The 24,675-nt window shown below is 37.4% G+C and overlaps 1 protein-coding gene across 1 annotated transcript in view; it reads right to left on the bottom strand.

The window, feature by feature from the left end:
* Positions 1–3,840: 3,840 nt before the first annotated feature.
* The window catches only part of RP1 (RP1 axonemal microtubule associated), a 185,149-nt gene continuing 164,314 nt past the window's right edge, over positions 3,841–24,675 (bottom strand). Inside the window, exons 48-58 of the mRNA XM_069779350.1 lie at positions 23,734–23,941; positions 22,052–22,111; positions 21,564–21,742; positions 20,794–21,016; positions 15,489–15,643; positions 15,281–15,356; positions 12,984–13,062; positions 12,482–12,764; positions 10,827–10,905; positions 7,897–7,972; positions 3,841–5,234 (exon numbers count right to left, since the gene is read on the bottom strand). Coding sequence (XP_069635451.1) covers positions 5,180–5,234; positions 7,897–7,972; positions 10,827–10,905; positions 12,482–12,764; positions 12,984–13,062; positions 15,281–15,356; positions 15,489–15,643; positions 20,794–21,016; positions 21,564–21,742; positions 22,052–22,111; positions 23,734–23,941 — 1,473 coding nt within the window. The 3' untranslated portion in view covers positions 3,841–5,179. The remainder of the gene's footprint in view (positions 5,235–7,896; positions 7,973–10,826; positions 10,906–12,481; positions 12,765–12,983; positions 13,063–15,280; positions 15,357–15,488; positions 15,644–20,793; positions 21,017–21,563; positions 21,743–22,051; positions 22,112–23,733; positions 23,942–24,675) is intronic.

Raw genomic sequence — 24,675 nt, 5'->3', positions numbered from 1 at the left:
TTGGTACAAAACCTGCCTTTCTTCCAGCAGTCAGTCCTTTGGGGAGCAGTTCTGCATCCTGAAGGAGCTGTGCAGAACCATGCTGTCCTGGCAGGGCTTGCAACGGGCCAGTCTCTGCTGCTGAGCAAAGCTCCTGAGCAGACCCCCCTTAGAAATAAATGAAGTCCTAAGCCATAAGGAGTTCTCTAGTGACTTCTTCCAGAAGATCTGGTGAATCTGCTAGCAGATTTCCTTCCTTCCCCCTTCTTTTTTACCTTCTGATAAGCGTTTTTTTTCTCTCCCAAGGACACCCAATGGCTCTTCCTGCATTGTGCTTCTCTCTGTCTTGATGCATATGACATAAAGCTGGGGTGACCTGTTGGAGAATCTGATGAACATCTATTTTCTCATTCATTCTGACATCGTCTTAGTATTCTGTCTTCCATACATCTGACTTTAACTAGTTTTCCATGTTAAAACAGTGCCCTCAGGCACACATGCACATGCAATCAATTTCTTTAGAAGCAGCAAGTGAGAATTATTCTACAAAATGTTCACAAGTCTCAGATGTTTTCAATAGATTCATGTTTAAACAATACACACAAGTGTCAGTGGAAGTTGTAATATAGGCTGTATGTTTAATATTCACACACTAAAGTACTTAATTGCCTTTTTGCCCAAACAGCTTCATTCACAACAGGCACATGCCACTGTATGCTCAGATAACTGAGATACTTCATTTCAAAGGGAGAAGGCATTTCCTTTCAATGAAGCCAATATTTCAGCAAATTAACATAAGCACAAATCAAAAATACATTGGTAAATTGGTACGCTGTTTAGAAAATTAATATTAAAATACTATATATTTTTAAAACATATTGAGTATAAACAGCTATTGCTTGCTTGCTTTAGCCTGGGGTTATTTTATTTATAGACCTACATGTAGATTCACACAGAAACATTTTTGAACTATAAACTTGCCTTTAAAATTGAGAAAAGCATGAATCAACTATCTCCATATGTTAGCCCACTTTTAGAATTACAAAGGATACTCTGGAATGTTCCCTGGTTTCAGAAATTATTTTGTTTTATAACATACTGATGCTGATAAGTGTATTTTGCACACCTAAATCTCTTTTCTGTAATGTGTGAAGGTTCATGTGAAAATGCCAGCACATACGCACCCACTACATGTGATCTGGAAAGGAAGAGGTGCAATGTAGCAGGGTTCTTGGGTGCACACCTAACTTTAAGTAGCCTATAAATCAAACTTAGTGAGACTGTTTATATACTTATGGTTTAGGCATATACTTACATTTTAGGCATATATTTAAATTTCATGGTGAATTGGGGCTGTAGTTTCTTTTATTACATTTCCAGAATGTCTAAACATTAGAAACATGTAAATACATTCAACTGTACAGTCTAAATAAATAGATAGGTAGGTAGGTGGGTAGATAGATAAATAAATTCCAGGTTTAAGCAGCCAGAATGACTGAGAACAGTCCTGCTTTGATGACAGCATATGGATTTTAATATTATGTATGAAAGAAGAAATTGTTTCTTAGAATTTTTGAAAGATTTAACTCAGGATTTCTTAAATTTGCATTTATTATTTAGAAACAGATGTCAGTTACCTTTCATGTTGCTTCATAGTATGTATTTAAAAATATAATCAAAGATAGACATAAATATGTAACGAACGAGAGCAGAAGACATAGACATATGGGAAGACATCACAGGAAGCGAGCTTGCAACCAGGCTTTGTACAATGCTGACAAGTCTTTCACTGCCATCGTGCATGCAGAAACCAACCAACAGCCAAGCGCATCATGTTTTATGATAAACGGGAAAAGCTTTTATGGAATGCCTAAGGGGATATTAACATGCCCTGTGACTCTGAATTTAAGATGTAATTAAGAATTTTCAAAAGCTTGAAGAAGAAAAGTCCCATTGCCTTTTCCCTTTTTGGTTCACCTGTTTAAAATTAATTCAAGCCAAGCAAAAGAATTGTGCAACAAAGATTCAGCCACAGCACAGAAAGTTATGACACTGCTTTGCACTGCTCAGTACGGAGGAGTTCATGGACTTTTCCAGACTACTGCTTTTCTTCATGGAGAAGAAGTCCAAGGGATCATTTTAAATTGATGTGCAAGCAGAGGATGTTTATATTTCAAACACATTTATAAATACTAACAACCCACCAGGACTAGATGGTATTTATCCAAGACTTCTAAAGGAACTCAAAAAGGAGCACTTGGTACTTCCTTTTTTCTTGTTCTCATTCCGTTTCCACAACTGACAAACTACAGGATGGATAGATGCAATATAACTGCTCATATGTACTTGGGAGGAGGGAATCCTTTCTTTTGTATAATGAGTTTCAGCAAGGCAGTGGGAGAATATTAAATGGTCCAATGAGCCAGTCAGAACATGGTCATATTTTTTTCAAGTCCTTAACGTCATCAGCAAAAGAAACTGAGACATTTAAGGGCTTCAGTGGGCAGAAATATGTCACCTACATCAACCTAATAATATATATAAAAGCACACCAGGAGAAGTGGATAAGGAAAAAGATAGAGTTAACTAATACTGGACCCTTAATGGACACTTTCAGACTGTGTTATGTCTAAAAGACTATGTTATGGTCTCTAGGGTCTGTATTTTAGCACCCAGCTCCAGGCTTTCTCTGCAGTGCAAAATTAAATGTTCTTGCTTCATACTACTACTACTACTACTACTAGCAAAATCCTCTGGGCACTGCCCTCTCGCACAGATCTTCAAGGACAGGTTGCATCAGGGAGAGGCAGCAGAAGTCAAACCCTTCTCTCCACCACAGCCTTGCCTCTTCCAGCTGATGGAGTTACCTCACTGCTCCTTCCAAGGCTCCCATGGGTGCCAAATGCCTGGGTTTCTTGTTGACCCAGTCAACAAAAGGCAGTCTCTTTTCCATGCTACATCTCTGTTCCCCGTGGAGGCATCAGTGGTGTCAGTATCTGCCCAGGCTTTCCACAGGTAGGGCAGGGTGCTGGGAGGAAAAAAGCAAGGCAGCACCCTTGCCGTGCAGCAACAGCAGAGTGGACACGAGGTGGCACCTCTGTAATGTCTCTGTCTTTGGCCAGCAATTTTGTCCGAAAATTGTCCCACTTGCAAGGGCAGAGATTAAGTGATTTCTGTGCCAAACACAGCAGGCATCACTGTATATACCACGTGGAAGAGGCAAGTTTGGGGTTTGGCACTAGCCACAAGCTAAATGTGCTAGCTGGCACGTCTTCCAAGCAAGACCTGAGAAGGGGGTTCATACGGGATTTCAGGTTTTGTTATCAAAGTGTAATCCCCTGGTAATATGTGCTGCAAGCACCCATGATGTGCTCGAAATGAAGCCCACTGCTGTGGTGGTCCTGTTAGTGAAATGGTTGAGGTGTTTACATGGCTCTGGATCCAGGGAAGCGAATCCAAAACCTGATTTGTACACCGTATAGGTAGAGAAAATAATTTTCAAATACAGAAGGCATCTGCTGAAGGAGGGTACTCACTGTTAGTAATGAAAAACAGATTAGGAAGGCATTATTTACACTTGATAAATCAGAAATGGCATCAAAGAGAGCTAGTATTACAAACTATTAATGAAAGACATAATAATGAAACAAATCACATAATAGATCACAACAAAGTGATTCAGTGTAATGAATACTGATACTAAGTAAGTGAACCATGCACTCTGGGGATACAATTTCAAATCCATTCCTGTGTGCGTGGTAGCAGTGTGAGCAAAAAGAGCACTTTTAGAAGAAATTGACTCTGTTCCATTGCTCACTCTGATCACATCCACACCTTACATTAGCACTCCCTTTGATGACGTATAAGGTAGATAAAAATGAAATTTCCTACCAAGACCCATTATATGTGTTCATTATTTTTTTGTGTCAAACTGAAATCTCATCACCCATACAGATATCAGCCAACATTCCTCATTTCACAGAATAATGTGAGTAAATAAACATTAAACATATTAAAAAGCCAGACAATGTTTCATCAGCACAGATTAGAAACTCATTTAATTCTTATAATTATAGAAAGCACATTGCTGCTACAGAACATGGTAGTGCCTTGAGGGTGAAACAGGTCTAAAATTCAGATCTTCATACAGATTTTAAATTTTGGAGGTACTAAAGGTGGAGCCTTTGATTAAACAGAGGGATGCCCTATGTAGCTTATATACAATATTTGTATTCTGATCACACACATGAAACTTCAGGTTATGTGCAAGTCATGATTTCATTTCAGACTCATCTGTATCCTACACCCTTCCTGAATCAATTCTGGCAACGTCAAACCCTACCAACCCAAACATTAATTTGTGCATTTATAGCTAAATATGTTTCTATTTATTGTACATTTTCAAAAATAATTGGGCTTTTTTTGGAAGTAGAGCCATTCACACATATAGCACTGGAAAGCCAGTTAGGTGGCTAAGAAGGAGCACTGCAAAAGTCATCAAGCTGAGCAGGGAGCTGCCTAAGCCTGCCAGTAAGATATTGCAATGTTACTGATAACAGCTTTTCTTCAGAGACCCCTTGAATCTAAAGGTTCTCAGCTGAGGTTCTGGCTCAGCTACAAGATTTTACAATCAAATGTCAGTGGGAGGCTTACTGACACAGGGTGAACTCCTGAATAACAAATTCTTTATTACTTTCTGTTGTGGTCTTATACAAAAAGGAAGCAATATATGGTAAGGCTGAAGAGTTGTGCAGTTTGTTTGGAAAATGATTTTGAGAAAGTCTAAATTTTAATCAATGTTGAAACTGAAACAGGTTCATCAAATTAATAAATATTGACAGATTTGACACAAGAGCTAAATTTAACTTACCCACAAATTATTGCTGAAGCAAAAATATTTGAGTATGTTACTACATATGTCTACCATTATGAATGCTCAGATCAAGTCCACAGAGCCATGTTACAGATTTAAATTTCTGTTTTCTAAATTTCAGTCATGCAAAGTTTTTGAGCATCTTGAATAGGATCAGAATGCAGTGTTCAACATTACATGTGTTTAATTTACTGTGATTTTTTAATGCGTTGTTCTGACATTCCTTCACAGTAATTACAATACCTTCAGAATTATAAAACACAAGTAAATCAAATCAGCCTGAATTTGGAGAAGCAACACACTCAGAAAGAATCTGAAATCAAGCAGCTATGGATAAAGTTGCACTATGGTGCGGCCATCGCTTTCATCCTCAGCAAGCCACCTTAAGGGAAAAACATAAAAACCTGTCATAGACACAGCATATATAAAACTTAACAAACAGACAAATCATGAGACCCTGCTTCTGCACCTTTGGATTTCTAGGAGAGTCTTTACATTGCTTTATACAGAAGCAGTAGCCAACTTGAAGAAAACAGTGATTATTTCTTTTTAGTGTCCATATATGCATAATTTAAAAGTGTAATTAACTTTATAAATGTATTTATGAAATATACATTCATTTTATTTGTTGGTCATATAGGTGGCAAGTAGATTGTTTCACTGAGTGGCACAAAATCAGGGTAATTTAGAGTAAGCAAAACTATTCTGTGATAGTGGGTTATTGGGCATGTATTCCATTCCAGGGACTATTTCTCATATCTCCTTGTTGGTTCACAAAATACTGAGTTGCATGGTGGGTCCAATCCCTGCTCTGTAAGAGCCTGTGGAGATTTTAGGATTGACTGTATGGTAAATAGACCTGAGTCCAAAGCTCAGGTAGATTGATGTTAACTGGAACCATGGAGACAATGATATTAATTTCCAGAAAGAGTTTAAAAGCTTCTAACACTTTTGCAAGGCTTATGACAGACTACCTGATGTGGCGTCTGCTAAGGAACTAGTATGGGAGGGTTTCCCAGCTGGTACAGCGTTAATGTAGCTCACATCTGAAGCTGCATCATTGAACAGCTGGGAGATATGGCTGAAACTAAACAGTTCCAGGCTGCAACACAACTAATCTTGGCAGGTGAAATTGCTCGTGGAAGTCTCAGAGCCAAGGAAAGTTGTGACATGTAAGCTAGACAACAGGCTTTAAATGAGTTAGTAAAGGATGCCCACCTCCCTTCAGGTTTCTCAGGGATGAATATCTTTTAGAGACAGTATTTGTATCAGAGGATTCTTTTCTTTGTGAGTGAATGAACCTATTCCCCGTTTACGCAGTAGGTTATGAGATGAGAAGTTCCATGTCTGAGCTGGAACAGGGTACAGTTCCCTGTATCCAAGCAGTGTCCCATAGCCTTTGGGTCACTGAGTACTCTGGAGTGGACCTCCTAATCTCTCCTACTGTAATACTTCCATTTTGAGTAAGTAGGTATACGTTAAGGTAAGAACATGACTCTAACCCACCAAGGGCCCAGTTAAATGTCCTAGTCAGCAGTCTGTAGAATCAATCTGTGTCAGTCACTCCCCCACATCAGTGATGTGATTCAAGTTCTTGCTCCAAACGGGTCTTTTACATACCTTTGTGGTTTTACCATAAGACTTTAAATAGAGCTGAAAAAAAAACAACCCTGTGGAAAAAGATGTTTGTTGCAAGCTATCTTTTTCAGGAATCTTCCTCTGACTAGTGTGGTCTGAGAACTCTTACAAGAAAAAGAGGTGGAGTGACATCAACTGAAAATCCCATCACGGATTATGTTGTGCACCTGAGTGATATTGTGGTCTAAGGACTTTTGCTCATGCCCACTAACCTAAATTTAGGTATCTAGAAGATTAGATAGTACCTGAACATGTGTTGAAAGAAGTTTAATGTTGTTGGGAGGAGTTGAATGTTGAGGTTGGTAACCACCTCTCATTCTCATGACTTAGACTGTAGAGTCCAATTGACTTTCCAAGAACTAAAAAAATATTGCTTTTTAGGGTACGGGTTTGGGATTTGGTTCCCGTGAATCGTCAAATTTACAGAAACATTTAGGGGAAAGATAAATTTAAATAATGTTGGCTACCATTTCTGTTTTCAGACCACCACGTAATGTCCCTCTTTCTAGATGTAGGAAACTTGTAAGTTTTCACACTTGTCTGTTCTCCAGATGCATTAAAAATCTATTTTACACTTAGGAAGACATGAATATGTTTGCTTCTGCTGTTTATTCTGTAATTCTTTAGGCTGTAAACTGTATACTGTAGTGAACTCCAAATATACCTTTCAATTTAATCTCCAACTTCTGAAAGTATATTGTTTCAGTTTGACACAGACCGAAGTGGATTTTCTTTTTGTATGTTAAAAGGCCTTTACCCCAGCACCCCTTTATCCAAATAAATGTCTAAATTTAGATCATTATCCTATTACATTACATTATAAAATGGTTTCTTTTATCTTTACCCTATTTGCTGAATATGTCTTAGACCCATACTGAGCAGACACTGAAACAGAATTTTAATGTTGCTTTTACTCAATAAAATACACTACTTTTTCTCCAGTTTTGTATCTATACTGACATATCCTACCATCCTCCCACCATCCCATATTTCTGATTCACTCCGATGCCTCTCTGCATACCCATGATCTGCTTGTCAGAGCTACATATGCACTAATACTTGTGTAATGGTTCACCAGACAGTTTCTACCTCTTGAAAATGGCATACTAATATCTTGTCTTGGCAAAGGCACTAAATTGCGTCTTTCCCTCCTACAGTCATCCAGTTTTAATAACTTGGAAAAATATAGTGTCTTCCTCTACATATTCTTCTGACAAATTAGTTTGAAATTGGCCAAAGGGTTCAAAAGTTACTCGGGATGGACTGATAGGAACACAGCATGGTTAAAATTTCTTACTTTTTTAGAAAACCAGAAGAGAAACAACTGAGAGACTAAAAAGACTACTACTAATTCTTGTTAAAAATAAAGCAGCACCTACAGAGTGGTGATGAACTGATCTACTGACCTGTTACAGTTGAAGCAATACACTGAATCCCTAGATGCATCTGTGATTTCTACTTTTTCCAGAAACCAGCCACTTGCTGTAAAAGGAAAAAAAGAGCAAATTTAATATAATCAAAACACAAATAAAACATAAGAAAGATTTCTGATTTCATTTCCAAACCCTCTGGGGTTCAGTACTTCCAAATGTATTCAATATCAATAAGAAAACTGAAATGTAGATGATTCAAATTACTACCAACTTCTCTCAATTTTACAGAGAAGGTCTTTAATGTTTTTGACAGGAAGTATAAAGTAAGATTTTTATTACAGCTTAATTAATTTTTCCATATTGAACAGAACAGGCAAATGAAACAGAATGCATGGTAATATTGAATACATTCTTGAAATCCCATTTTGCCCTTTTTGGTACTCTGAAATACATCCAAAGTACACCCCTGGTGGGCTTTGATCTTCAGTGTCCACCAAAACAATAAAAACAGATAGCCTTTGTCAATAGATGTAATTTCTTTAATGATAACCCAAGCCCTTAAACAATAGGAAAAGAGAAATTCTACTACTCCTTTCTAATTACTGATATAAATACTAAATACTTATATAAACTAAGTGGTGAAGCTGAATGCTTCTCATATGCATATTTCTCTCTCTAGCAGTCGTGATTCAGAATAGCATCTCCATTTAGGCCAACACTCGTATCTGTTTTAGCTTTAAGAATGTATTTAACAATCTGTTATAATCTCCTATTTTGCTGTGTGAAAAATACCTTCATTCTTGTGCTATAGAATTTTATTTTATAGAATATTAAAATATGAAGATTTTAAAAATAAAACTATATTATAGATATACAATGTTTGTGCTGACATCTTTAGTCGTGTTTGCCAATGCAAATACTTAATGACAACATTTAAAAACTAATTAGGATCATACTGCCAGTAGCTGAAAACCTTTCAGTATTCTTTGCATATCCTAGAGATAAAATACTATATTCTAACAAATTATTTTGTGTTTCAAATATTTGGACAAAATACTAAGTAGGCTAAACCATTAAAAATATTTTTATTTGTAAGTAGGCTACAAATGTAATATAAAAATATTTGCAAATTGTACCAATTTAGATAAAACATAAAGGCATAGCAATGTTTCTCATGTTTCATGAACATTTTCAAACAATTAGCTAGCATAACTAGGCCATAAAGGTGTCTATGTTTTTTATCTTCAATTTGCAAGAGTCATTTATTGATATTGTGAAGTACTTTTGGAACTTCTTTAATGAAATCTTGTGAATGGTTTAATATATCATAGACTCTACTTGGAATATATGACCTTTCATGAAATCTGTAATTCAGAGTCAAGATTATCAGCAATAAAAATTTACAGTCTCTCAAATTTACACGGCACTTTACAAACGGATATGAAGGCATATTTGCTCTCTTGAAAAGTTTAAAATCTATTGCTTTATCCTTTATTGACAAAACTCCAACTGAAACCTCACTGAAATCTCCAGGTATGGAGAAATCTAGAGGCAGCTAAGAAATATTAGCAAACAGATGACATTTCAAAGAGGTGTTACATTTGAGGATGCTTGTGAGAATAACAGCTGATGTGACAAAAGACACTTGGAGATAATTTCAGAGAAAAATTTAGAGGAAGGTAGTCATGGATGTAAGAGGAATCAACACACACCAGCTGTGCTAGGAAGGCAGTATTAGCAGCTACATGATGTTGATCAGGACACAGAGAGGAAAGATAATCATGTTGTTGATAGTTTGGGACCCGGGAAATAAAAGTTCAACCTGTATTTCCCCTGAAGACTTCTGTTCAACTCTCAGAGCACTGGAAGTCTGCTGGTGTGGAGTTCCCTTCCCAGATTAGTTCTAAGTTGAATTGTGTGCATGTGCAGCAGCTAACATGAATAAGATGAAAGTCAGCAGGAGGATTTTATTTATTACAGGTATTTCAACAGGTTTGTTTTTTTTCTTTTTAAGTTTTCAGTACTGTAACATGTACAACATGACTAGGTAGTTAGAAAAAACCTGTTCAGCTTTTGGCTAAATAGGAACTGCTATTTGCAGAATTTTGCATGGCTCATCCTAGATATAATAAACCCTTGCCACCTTACAGTGGCTCATGCACTTAGATAAATCAGGTTTTATCTAAACCTAAACCAATTTCTTTCAGATAGGTCAAGCAAAATTCACCTGACTAGAACATCTCAATACAATCAGACCTTTTTGACTCAAGCTGTACATTGCCTGCAAATTCTGTTTATATATTTGTGTATTTCTAGGGGTTTTTAGCACCACTAAATGTAAGCTCAAAATATTATATGTCCTAGTATCCCACCTTATTTTTTTAAAAAATTCAGGTTTTAGAAGTTACATGTAATACGCTGTACATAGAAAGAGTTTCCATCATCATGTGTGGGTATGGCTGTAGCCACATCCTAATTTAACATCAGGACAAGACCTGGTGCACACTAGTGTTCTCCTCATAGTTTAGCTTTCACGAGAAGACAAGGTGTATGTGTGTCAAAGGGAGCTACAGCATGCTTTGACCAGAAGCCCAAATTTGCCAAAACATTTCTTAGATACTGTTTAAAGCATGGAAAGTTTAGCCTGCAGTTTGAAAATTCAATCCTACGTTATTTAAGGCATCTAATAGGAGTTTTGGCTGAGCAATGTTTGAAGGATAAAACCTTCTGAGGTTTATGCTAACTAGAACTCTGTTAGAAAAAAAAATTCAAGGTAAAGTCAAGGGAAATGTGACAGAGATGGAGAGGGCGTAAGCAAGAGCAGTCAAACTGACCTCATTTGTATACAGATTTGTACTAGCTAGCTGTAGCAGTAGCACGACTTCAAAAATCTTTCCAAATGTCAGGAAGATCTTTAAGCAGAAGGTTTTTACAAGGCTATTGCACGCATGCAGTATACTCACCAAATCCTTTCCCATCATGACCAATTTCAATTGAATGTAGGTTGCCCAATTTTTTTGTCTTAATCTTGAATGTATCAACCTTTAATATTAAAATATAGCTATTAAAAATAATATACCAGTGTCTGGAAACTTATACATTTGCTTAGGTCAGTTCTGAGACTAATTCAAATGTAATAATACCAATTCAAAATAGGTGGCTGACACCTGATGTGGTTTATTTTCCTTACGGAAGATCTGGGGTATAGATTCTCTCCTACTAGGTCTCAGTTTAAATATGAAAGATTCACTTTTCAACTTACAGTAGAACAATCCTTACCTCTTTCCTGACTTTCATCTACCAGAAAAGTATTTTTGCTCCCTTATGGATTCTCAACTGCTAGAGACTTCTAAAATGTTTTCACTTTATGATACATAAATTTATATTCAAGAACATAAAAGATAAAGGCTTTTACTACCTGCACCATTATCTCTCTCAAATATTAGATATTTTAATTTAAAATATTACTTTGTTTCATATTACAGACTTTTAAAAAATGAGATCCTTTTCTCATAGGACATTTGACATCACTGACTACCCATTGACTTAGCTGGATTGCTAACAGGATTTCCATGTATCTACTACTCTTTTTCAAAGAGCAATGATGGCTCCTGTGTAGTACTAGGCAAAAAGAAGTACTACTCAAGACACTTTCTGACCTGCTTCTTATGCCTATAGGTACTAGATTTATTAACCTCCTCAGTATGGAAGAAAATACATGGGTAAAGATCTTTGAGAAGATATTCACAGACATCCTGGCTGAAGAAACTTGGACCAACTGCAAGTAAAAAGATATTTAGTACTGCTGGAGATAATGAGGTAGATCTCATAAGGAAGATATTTTAACTGGAGTTTTAATTATTCAGTCATTACCTTTCAAGGAATCCACAGGAGAAATATATGGAAAATATATTTATTTCTTGCTACATAAGGGTAACCATCATTATACTCCATTGCACAGGTGGTAAGCAAATGGAGCAATTCTTTTGCCAGAGTAATATGTTTATTAAAATAGGAGAACATTCTGCTAAGGTACTAGGACATCATGCAGAGAGTCAGCATTCTTATGCAAATATCTGTATCTGAACTAGGGGTCTCTGAATAGCCTAAAGCATGATGGATATCAAGAGTCAGGTGGATGTGCATGGTTCCATTTTACCTGGTTATAGGCTTACACATTCAGTGAGGCTCACAGCATCAGTTTCCATGGCAAAGTAAAACGATGGGATGTAAGGGACTCATGTATTCTCAAGCACAATATTCAAAGTTTGTGCAACAGTGAGGGATATTGCACATATGTGCACATTCATAGGCAATGTATGTAGTGCATTTCAGAGGAAGGAAATGCATAACTGGGCAGATAAGTGGATGCAATATGAAGTTGTATTTGGACAGAAGAGGCAGAAGAGCAACAGAGTCAGCTAGACATGATAGAAGTAAAATGTCCCTTGGTTACTCTGGTGAAAAGGTGAAACACAGAGATAGCTGAGGCTATATCTCATCTAGTGATGGGGAAAAACAGGATAAATGCCTTAAGTTCCATAAAGATCTTGCATAGATTTAAAGTTTGCTTTCCCAGTCCAGAAATGGACACATCCGATAAAATCTATGTACTCACCTTTCCTCTTTCAAATGGGTTTTGATGCTCCAGTGACTGAGAGAGTTGAAATACCTCAGATTTGTCCTCATTCCCAAATAAAATAATATGCACATTGGCATCAGTCCCTGCTCCCCTTTTGTCACCTGTGTATACTTTAATAGTATACTCTGTCAGATTTCCTGCTTGGCTTCCTTCTTTAAGTAAGTTATCTATGTCATTCTTTTGTTTGTCTCCTCTAATAACAAAAGATACTGGAATTTCTCTCTGGATTTCTGGCTTATTTGCATCCACAGAAAATGCTCTGAAAAACAAAACCGCACATGTTTTGTGGTAAGTAAATCATATGTTAAATCAAAAAAATCTTATGAATTCATGTGGGATGGTTAAAGATGACTTATTTTTAAAATATCCATTGACTGAACCACTCTGACAGTCATTTTAATTCAATGGCCACTCAGTTTTTTCAATTATTGTACTATAAAATGACGAAAAAATGACTAGCTTTACATAATATACTTACTCATTCACTTCAAATACATAGATAGGATGCTCCTTCACAGCTTCTTTCAAATGCAGTTTTTTAATGTCCAGTTTGCAGTCTACAAAGAAGGAAATAAAGTATAGTGAAAATGTTGTACTGCATGTCAAGGAATTAAGTAGAGTCTGTTGTTGATACAATGCTGTCATTCCTACTATATTAAAACATCATTTATTAATTCATTTATGAATATCAACAATTGACTTAAAAGCCTGGAATCATCATAACATTCCTTATTTTGTACCTATTTGAACTCTCAACTTAGAAATTTAGGAGTAAACATTTCCTTTGCCTTAATGAAGCGAAGGAGTGTTGTCCTCACCGTCCTTGGACAGGCATGCAGAAGAGTTTCCACATGACTCAGGCAGGCACATTTGAAGAGGAAAAGCAGAAATACATATCTGGTGCTTCCTCAGTGACGGGTTGACAAGAGGATTCGAGCCCCGTTCCACATGCAGCACAAAGCGGATCTCGTTACATGGCAGGTATGAAGTTCAGCAACTTACTGTGCATCTCTGCTGTTTGAGAAAGATTGCTCTCTGACTTATGCTTCCTTTTGAATTTTCTGCTGGGGGCTTCAGCTACATGCTGTCTGTAACACTGGGCTGAATCTCTTGCCACTAATTAGTCATGAAGACTATTCATTTTCCCTTCTCTTCTATTATTTGCGCCTTCAGACCTGCTCAGCAAACTGCATCCCAATGTCTTCTACTACTGTCCAAGTCCCTTTAATTATATCAATAGGAGTCTAAGTTAATAGGCTCAGGCTCCTGGGGAGGAATCCAAGATATCATGTTGCACTGCCCAGACAGTGCATGGAGTGAGTCAGAAGCTTCAGGCAGAGATCTCGAACCACCTGATCTTAAAAACCTGCTCAGGTACTGGAAGAAGCATAAATGCATTAGAGCAGCCTGGGCTGACCGGTCCTGTAGGGTACATCTGACTTTGTAAGCTAAACAGCTTTTGTGTTTGGGGATTTTTCGTTCAAAGTCTTGGTCCAAACTAGTCTCAGTCTAACCAAGTCTAGATACAATATGGACACTCTTACTCATCTAAAGTGCTTTATCATCTAAGTAACTCCTTTGGAAGGAATGTGTTACACATCTGCCCAATCCTCTCTTCACAACACACAGAGAGCCAATGGGCCTCGAAGTCCCTCCTTTGTGAATCATGTTTTCAAACCTGACTGGAAAAATCTTGCCTGTCATGCTCTCTGTGGTGGCCTTTGGCAATTGCTGTATTCAATGACTGTCAGTCAGACAGACAGCCATAGTTAACTTTCACAACTCAAGCAGTGGGAAGCAAAAGCAGTGAGCTACATGCCTTGCTCCCCAGCAGCAGCACGGCAGGGCTGTCCTTCTCCTTCTCTTCCCCTCTATAGGAACTGCAGCTCCACACCGTGCCCCCGCTGAAGCACCCAGAGGCTGAGGCAGACCATGCTGTGGTGCAGGATGTGTTGGCCAGCCAAACAGTACGTACACGCTTACTGCCCAAATGTCTTTGACGTCTCTACACACTTTACAGATTTGGCTGAAATTGGGTGGTGAGTCTAAAAGGTTATTATGAGGAGCCAACAGATGGGCAAACAAAAAAGGCAGATCAAGCGCAAATATAGGACCCTTGTTTTCCTAGAAAACTGTCTGAAGATGGTCAACTGTAATACATAGTAAGTAATGATTTGCAATTATATAGCAAATTTCCTTAAAGGACTTAAAGAAACTTTACAATTAATTCTTTGAATATTCCTAAGTAGCATGATAGCCATCCTACAGATGAGGCAAAGAGATGTTAAAGTTATGATGATTTTGGTGAAATTCAGTGACAAAACTGCTGATTGCCTAATAGGGGTAAAATCCCCCTCCGAATGTCACAGGGAGAAAACAGAATAGGTAGGGAAAACAGTGAAAACAGCTGAATCACAGAAGGAAAAAGAAACAATACCAGTTTCTTATGTGAGTTATAACTATTCTCCTAAATAACTTATTGATAGATCACGTATTAATCACAGAATATAATTACTCACCTTAATTTTCTGTTTTTCTTTCTTGTATGGAAAGGAATACTTTACTTTCTTGATGTAATAATGATATAGCCTTTAGATCCAAGGATTTTAATGTGTCAAAATGTAGGATTTTGTTTTATAAAATATTGCCTTTTAGCAAAAATAGCCGAAGGAAATTAATCAGGCTTTAACTCTGGCAGTGATTTCATTGCCTTTAACAGGAGGCTAGCTGTGTGATTCACATCACTGACTTTAGAGAGCAGCAAAAGTACTTTACCTGTTTTACTGCTGATCAAAAGAACAACTTTGTCCAGTTCTCCCAATTCAACAGCATCCACGATAACTAGAAATGACTGAAATAAAATTATTTAGTATTACAATCTTAAACTATATTACCTAAGTGTCTGGGAAGATTTGAAAATAATATATAGGAAGTACAAGAATGGATTAAAGGATAAATTTTAAAGTACTTTAAGATCAAGTACCTCATTCTCCTCTCCCTGCTGGACATCCTGCAATGACCAGAGAAGAGATCTGTCCCCTGTGTCACCATGAGTACCGTATATACACGCAGTCATATGCACTAGATTTCTCTCACTCAAAATATTTCTAGAAAATACTGTTAGATGATATGTAATCACTGCAATGTCAAGCAGAAAGAGATCTTGTTAAGACAGTGAGTACCACAAGCTTGCACAGCTATTTGACAACTGAGCAATATGCATCAGATGTAATTAAAAATGCAAACACTTGAAAATGATAGTAAAATTCAAATTTTTTTTTCAATTTTTTCCTTAATTTTGTCCTGTAACTATAAACACTGGTGATGCTGACAACTTTACATTAAATTAGAGAAAAGCATGCCTATGCTTTATGCTGTTTGTAACAGCAGCACATTACGGAAAAACTACCGCAGTGAGTTGCCTTTTTCTTTCTAATGGTGAATGCCTAATAGATAAAATCCTAATAAGTCTCAGACTCATCAATCACTTTTGGGATCTTTACAAAGACTGACTTTAGCTGGGGAGACAAGTCCTTCAGACTTCATCATCTGAGAGATGGAGAGAGAAGCTCCTCACATGTGATTTAGAGTACCTAAGCTGCTGCTTTGAACTTCACTGTGACGGAGCACATCCACTGACTATAGAGGGGGGTCAGGAAGACAAGTCTGTCTCAGCTGAAGTTGTCACCCACGAATTTGTGCTGTTTGTGATTTATGCAATGGTTATAGTTATTTAATTGAAGACTAGATGACAACATCTGAACACCTTTAAAAGTAAACGCATACACAGAGCATTTGTTTACATTAATTTACATTTTACTCATAAAACCAAATGATATGACAGTCTTGAATATTTACCTCTTTTAATCATCTACCTATCATGTCCTTTTAGTTCCTGGAGATGCTGTGGTAGAAGGGGATAAATCCTGACCTTGCAGAAGGCTTCTGTAGAATGTGGCTTAGAGCTTAGATCAGTGAGACACTGTCGTGGTTTAACCCCAGCCAGCAACTAAGCACCACGCAGCCGCTCACTCACTCCCCTCCCCACCCAGTGAGATGGGGGAGAAAATCGGGAAAAGAAGTAAAACTCGTGGGTTGAGATAAGAACTGTTTAATAGAACAGGAAAGAAGAAACTAATAATGATAATGATAACACTAATAAAATGACAACAGTAGTAATAAAAGGATTGGAATGTACAAATGATGCGCAGGGCAATTGCTCACCACCCGCCGACCGACACCCAGCCAGTCCCTGAACGGCGATTCCCCGCCCCCACTCCCCAGTTCCTATACTAGATGGGACGTCCCATGGTATGGAATACACCGTTGGCCACTTTGGGTCAGGTGCCCTGGCTGTGTCCTGTGCCAACTTCTTGTGCCCCTCCAGCTTTCTCGCTGGCTGGGCTTGAGAAGCTGAAAAATCCTTGACTTTAGACTAAACATAACCACAACTGAAAACATCAGTGTGTTATCATCAACATTCTTCTCATACTGAACTCAAAACATAGCACTGTACCAGCTACTCGGAAGACAATTAACTCCATCCCAGCTGAAACCAGGACAGACACCTATACAGGACTGCATGTATAAAACAGATTACCTGCATCCTTTGGAAGTCAAGAAGACAAAGTCCAGGTAAAGCAGATAACAAGCTATTATCAGCTTTCAGATCTAATGACCATCTAAAATACTAAGTTCACTACAAGAATCAGCTCTGCTCTGTAGGTCTTGCCTCTTTCCCCAGCATCAGCAACAGGAGAGAACAGACCCTTGTTGCAAGCCTACTGCAGTTGAGCAAGTACATGGAAAGAAATACATAGTGCCAAAAAGGTATTTAGTTTTACCTATAAAAGTAAAACTTCTTAGTAAAAACCCAAGTGGTAGAGGATACAGCTAAGTTTAAAATAGAAATAAAAAATTGACGCTGCCTAAGGAACAACAAATCATGGCATAGTAAAACATAAGAGAAAAGATTAAATACAAGAATTGTATGGAATATGGTGGGTGGTGTTACAACCAAGACAAGAGATCAGGAGAGGAAACCATATATTTAGTCAGGGATGCAATGCAGAGTGTGGCTCACTACACAGAACAAAGCAACCTGTGCAGTGCTGGTTTTGGCTGTAACTCTGATTTTCTAAGTGTTCTCTTCTTATTTTACTTGACCTCTGTTTTGCCACAGTCTCCCAGATCTGAAACTTGAGAAGTGAGGCAGGACCAGCCCCAAACAAGAGTGAAAGGATTGCATTTGGAAGGCTTGTTTCTTGGATCACTGTGTCAGAGAGCAGCAAGAGTGGGCCTGCCCTGCAAAAATGGACAAGACAGGAGCTGAGCATGACCCCAGCGCAGGCAGTGCCCTCACTGACCAGGTAACAGTCCTGCAGCATCTGCATGTGACGGGCAGACCTGTCGACAGTCCCAGATGCAGCAAACAATGAAAAAGGTCTGGGATCCATCCTTGTGGTCAAGACGGGAGCAGCAGGAGAAAGGGCCAGAGACGGGACTGAAAAGAAGGCTACAAAATAGGTCCAAGGTCCATCCAGAAGACAGGGTCAGAGAGAGGACTAGAGACAGACACACATCTGACATAGCTCAAGCATGATCTTAAGTGGACATCCTATGTCCACCATGGCTGGAGGTTCCAGGTGAGTCTGGCCAAGGCAAGTAAAATCTATTGTCTTATCGTGGCCCTGACACACTGCAGTCAACTAGCGATTGAGTTGAATGAACTTTGGATCAGCTTATACAGTGGATAGAACTGGCAGAGTACATTGTACAAAGAAGAGCAATTGAAGGAGAGTAATCTAGGCAAGGGAAGTGGGCTAAAATGCTTAAATGGTGGTCTTTGCTCAGGTTGTGGGATCAGACCATCACAGGGCAAATGTGGGCAAGTAAGCTTTTATCTCTGTAGTATACTGAATAGATTGGAGAGAGGAAGGATGAAAGAAATCTCTGAAAAGAAGTTACATACAATAAGGATAACATACATGAATGTTACAACTCCATTAATTTTATAAAATTCTAATGATTTCATAATTTCAGTGTGAATTATGGCTTTGCGTTAACTTTCTGGATATATTTAGCTATCTGAAAGTAGCATAATACATTTTTGTCTGACCTTTTCACTATTTAATTGTTTTGCCTTAAAAGCTACAGCAGTGCAAAATTCACCTGCTGTACAGCCTTGTATGTGAGAGAGAGAGAGAGAGCACCATTTCTTCCCTGGGGATTCCTGAGGTGTAAGCGTCTCAAAGGAAGGTACACTGAAGAGAAACTACTTATGTATATACTCAGCTGGAGGCCTCTCCCCATTAATACACCCAAAGGCACATGTGTGCACAGACAGATCTCGAGGGTCTGCACTGTATTTTATCAACTGCATTTCGATGGTTTCAATTAGCCATTAGTATATGCTTCATCACAATCCCAGGTACAAAACAAAAAACCGAAAAGATAACTAAGGGGTGAAATACTAAGACACTTTATGAATGACAGAGCTGTATCTGAAATTTAACAGCACACGGCTTCTGGTTAAAGTGATTATGATCAGCTGCTTTCCATGCCAATTAACACAATACTGGTTTTGCTTTTAGCTGAGAAAAAGAAAACCAAGGAGAAAATAAATTAGATCTAGGAAGCTGACAGAAAAGCAGATCTGTTTGGCACAATGAATTGCAAGTAAGTTTGTGTGTAAGGGATCACTTTGAACTCCACCTGTGCCACCTGCTGTGGAGCTGCTTAAGGCTCTCTTGGACATAAAATGGCAAAGATTTGGGGGAATATGGTTTTTTCACTGTCCTAATTTTTTTCTTCACTGTGGTTACAAATCCCTCCTTTAAGACTTCTAGAGCATGTGTGGAAAGAAATAAATGCAACAGAGATGACCTATTTTGTTTGCTTGCTTGCTCTTTTACCTAAACACATAGGTAATATAAAACCTATTCCTTTTTTGTGATTTTTTATCTCTTGGTCTCAGAGCATTTTACAAAGAAGGAAAATATTACAAACACAAAAAAAAGCAAAGAATGGGGAAATTATTTTTTCAACCAAGAGGTCAGCAACAGAGCCAGATAGAACCAAGGTCACAGGGGGTTCCAGTCTCACTGCCCATTTATCACCCACACTGCATCTTTCTCTCACCATTCCTATGTGCTTGTACATGTATCCTAAATACTTCTGCATGTGACAGCAATCAGTCTTTTGCAAGGGGCACACTCATGTGCTTTATGTTAATCTGAAGGTCCTTTCGTTTCAATCTTGTGCATAGGAGTTGAAAGCCATCAAGCCCTGTTCTGTACCCACACTGTGCAAGACTTCAAATGAAAATAACAGCTCTAAGCAATATAAAATCTAAAGCCTAAATACAAAATTTAAATTTTCAGTTGCAGCCAAAATAAAAAAAAAAAAAAACCCTCAACCCCTCTTAATTCTACTGAGATTACTTGGATGCTTATATTTAGACATGTGCGAACACCTCACTGAAACTGGCCCATAAATTCCAGTCCAAAGTGTATTGGGGTAGCTCATTTAACACCTTCTTCAGCTCACTTTGGATGAACTGACTTATTCTTTACCCAGGTAGCTAATTTGTTTTCTGCATAAAACTCAGGCACAAATTATTTGAATATTAAGTATTGTATATTAAATTGGGTTTGTTTATGAAATTGAGAGTTGTTCTGTCATATAGTGACATTCAGTAAGCATCCCATTAGAAGAATATGGAAGATATGGTGGATTTTAGGTGAAAGAGTTTCTTTTGTTTTGCTTAACAAAGGTGACATGTATAAGGCAATTGTTGAGCTAATTTTAACAGGCATAAATATTTGGAGCGTATAAAGGTAATAAAGCTGATGCTTATATATAGTTTTGAGCTGTTATTTACTGAGAATCTTTGTCTGGAATGTGCAAACAAACAAAAATCTCTTAATAGTAAATGAGCTATAAAAAATCATGTTGTTAATGTCAGTAATATGAGCAGCTGAGGACTAAACAAAGGAAAGTAGACATATTACAGTATTGTAAGAAAGGGATATTTCTTATAAACTGTTCTTTGTAGCATGTAGTAATGATTCTATGCAATCAAATGAATATTGCATTTCCCACAGAAATTACAGAAATTAAGCTGAGTGGATAGTATTTTCCTTCATACATTTTAAGTTCTTATCCAGACTTTATGAATCATTAAATAAAGACAATAAAATTTCTGTTTTGATAAAGGTTTCAATTGTAATATTAGGACATGTTAACCTCCTGGACTACTCTACTGCTTTAAGTAGATTTATACCTACCAGAAAGTGCTTCTTTTAATGGCCACTCTACAGGGAATTCAATCCATCTGTCTCCATTAAGAGAAAGAGGAAGTGTTTTATTTATGGTGAGACTAAAGGTATCCAGGGTTGAAGTGTTCTGCATTTTAAAGTGACAGAGAGACAACTGGGATATACTGTTTTCCAAACTCTGGAGACCAAGTCTCACTTTATAAAGCATTCCCAAATCAGATGGTAAATGTACCTAGGAAGCAACAAAACAATGAGTTATCATCCAGAGATAGATACATACATGCATAGCTAATTTACAGGAAGAGAGGAAGTTTTCTCTAAAGGGGTCAGCATGGACCCAGCCCTATTTGCATCAGTCTTGGTGCTAAAAGTCCCACTGAGTTCAAAGACAGCAGAACCAGGTTGACTGCAAGCAGTTATAGAAATATTAGCTTTATACTCTAGGGACATTCATTGTAATTATTCTATCAAATTCAAATTACATACTGCACTGATTTCTACATGTGAATAATTAATGTTAATGCCATTTAAATTGATATGCATTATTAACTATGACTATTTGTTGACAAAAAAAAAAGAAAAAGAATATGCTTGATCATCATGAACCTGAGAAAGCCAAAAATTAAAAATGAAATCTGGTGTGCAACTGAAAATGTCCATTCTGCTTTTCTTGAATATTTAAGCAATAATATCTGCAATATTTACAGCAATACATTATTTCTCTTTAAAAGGAAACTCAAAGGAAATTTAAATATAGATGAATCTATATATTATTTTACATCATATGTTATTTGGTTCTTAGCCTGATGTTCCACTTTGTTTTCCATGGAAACCGGATTTGACTTGCCATTGCTTCCATAAAAAACCATAACCAACTTGGATACATTTTCTGACAACTTTTCAAAGTCTGTTTTTGTATCTTCTTGATGTTTTGTGAAATAAATCCTCCATCTGCCTTCTGAACAAATAAAATAAGGAAAATAAAAACAACAAAAAAAAGATTAAAGATGTTTCTGTTTTCTTATATTAACCAAGGTGCCTGACATAAAATTCCTAACACATGTCTTAGTCTACATCGGGAGCATTAATATATAAGCACTTCATCTGGGGGCTGATCAGCTCTGTAAGTATATAGCCATTTCTTACTATTACAAAGGGGGAAATATTGTCAGTACTAGTAAGTGTAACGACGTATCGTGATGAAAATATTCTCACATTATTTCAGAACTGATGAATAAAACAGTCGATGTAATGGCAGAAGCTATACCTGAATTTATTTGCTCTTTTCCTAAAGGCCAGGCAGAAGTGCTCCTCCTCTCCTGAATTTCTAATTAAAAAAAGATTGAAGACCAAATTAATGCTTTTGTAGAACAGTGTCTAAAGGATAACAAATGCCTGTATTCATCTCTACTGAGGCAATTGACTATTATATCAGTTAGATTAAAGATTTAACTAGGAAGTGTACAATGTGATTTTCTACTTAAGCATCATCTCCTACATATCATCCTATTTAATGCACTGACTCTAGAGCTAGCTCTTTACTATGAAATGGTTGTAAGTATTTTTCATTTTAAAGCATTTCTGTTTCATTTATACAATTTATGCTCTGGATGAATCAGAACTAATTGGATGTTTTTAGTGCCCATTTGAGGGGGCTGATGTTCCTCCCACTGATACCGCTTCTTTTGATTTCAGGAGGATTTGGTATAGACCAAAACTACCTGTAAACATTAGATAGAGGCCTGAACCAAAGATGAAAAGCCTTCTTTTGAGATCACAACCAAGTTTGGATTTGCCTATTATTGTATTAAAAAACTCACAGGACCACTTTCTCCTTCTACCAACTCAATGCATTCTGGTAGAAACAGAAAGTTGGTTCGTTTTTTTAATTTGAATAGAACCATGTTATATAACCTTAAATACACTAAATATTCCTATATTTTATTCAGAAAAGTCCCAACATACAAGCTAAACCAAAGCTGAAATAACAGCTTCCTCCTTCTCTTTCCGGGTTTCAAATGGTCAAAAGTTAGAGGTGATAAAGCAGAGGAAATGGATTGTGCTGGAATTCTACTCAGTCTCAATAGGCTATTGCTGGAGAAGCACCATCATGCCAATGCCGCTACAGTGAACAGAGATGCCCTAGGAGGTAGGAGGAAAAGAACTAGAATATTTTCTGTAATCTAAGGACTCATCTGTACTGTCTATTTACTTCTCTTAGGGGCAGGATCATAAGAAAAACATCAGCCTTAAACATATATACTGGGCTTTGGTTGCCTACTGATCTGGTTGGCTTGTGCCGTGGTTCCCTCCCGGCTTGCACACCAGACTGTGTTTGTATTGAAACGGCAGCACAGGGAGGAAGGGTGCACATTCCCTTCTTGCCTTGACACAGAGCGCGGTCACAGGCAGTGGGATCAAAACTGCCCCTCGGTGGACCCATTACCCACACAGTGTCAGTCAAAAGTATGCCCAGTTTCTGGCAAAAGCTATCCAAACAGTGTGGCATAAATAATGTACACCAGTCTTCTTGAATACAATGGAGGCATTTTCTCCACTGCTTAAACAGAGTTTGCCCCACTATTTACCTCATTTTCACTATGCCTAGCAAGTAGTCAGCAGAGGTATTTGAAGATTAAAAAATTGTTTGCAAGTGGCAAAGTAGAAGACTTGGAGAGGCAGTAATTTGTAAAGAGAGTAGGCCAAATTTGCTGCCATTTATGCTACTGTAAATCTGGAGTAACAAAGCAGAAATTATCCTCTCGCAAATAGTGGTTATTAAATAGTACTAAACCCCAAAGTGTTCAGACACACTAATTCCCTATGTAATGACAATGTTCTACTGGAATATTTTAAATGATAACTTGTTTATAGAAGCAAATGACATAGCTGTGTTCTTCAGTTCGGAATGAATTTCTTAGCGAATGATAGTTTGAAAATAATATTGACCTGTGGCCTTCAGAGTTACCGAGGCAGATCTTTTTGCATTGCGTCTGTCTTTTAGCCATGTTTGAGCCATAAACAATGTTTCTGTCCCTGCAGCTGCTGACTCTTTCACAATAATCTTCTCCAGAAACCAGTCAGAGCCTCTCCCTTTTTCAACCACCATCGCTTGCAGAGTCCCAACATCTACTGCTTCCACTTGAAAAACATCCACCTGAAAAATTCAGAAAGAAAAAGACATGGAAACAGAACCATCAAACTAAATTAACAGTGTATTTTGAAATATGAAAGTGAGAGGAAAATCAGGATTTTTTTTTTCTTAATTCAATAAATACCAACAGAACCAAAGATGACAATTTTAAAGATGCTAAAATGCGGTATTAAGCAGTAGTCCCTTTGTGGTTCTGCAATTTACTTCTAAACTACCTGTTTCCCCACACTGATCAATCAGTTGCTTATGCTCACTTCCTGAGAGATTTGCCTTCCCAAATTTTATATTTAAATGATTTACAGGGATACCATTTTAAATATCTCTTACTCTCAACAAAATGGACCTCCAAGGCTCCTGTTTGAGGGATGAAATGCAGGGAATGAGAAGGGCAGAAGTGAACATCACAGGACAGTATTTTATTCTCTTAGAAAAGAATGACGAACTTGGTCCCAGATTTGAATTAACTTGTAGGATTAATTTTAATAAAAGTAGTTGAATTTAAGGAAAAATATTACATAAAGTTATGTTTAAATAAGTTCTACTGTTCTCTATCAGTTAAAAAGTCCACAATATTTTTAAAATGTTTAGAACACTGAAGTAAGATCCCTGAAGGAAATGGTGAGATGTAAGACATTAAACATTTTCACAATATGTGATTTAGGCTTTTTGTGGGTCTTACACCTACTTCCTCAGCTGGAAAACAGAGATTAATTTCTTGGCATAGAGACCTTCCACCT

This window comes from Haliaeetus albicilla, chromosome 3, assembly GCF_947461875.1.
Source record: "Haliaeetus albicilla chromosome 3, bHalAlb1.1, whole genome shotgun sequence".
Lineage (NCBI taxonomy): Eukaryota > Metazoa > Chordata > Aves > Accipitriformes > Accipitridae > Haliaeetus > Haliaeetus albicilla.
This window is presented reverse-complemented; position numbering and strand designations above follow the sequence as displayed.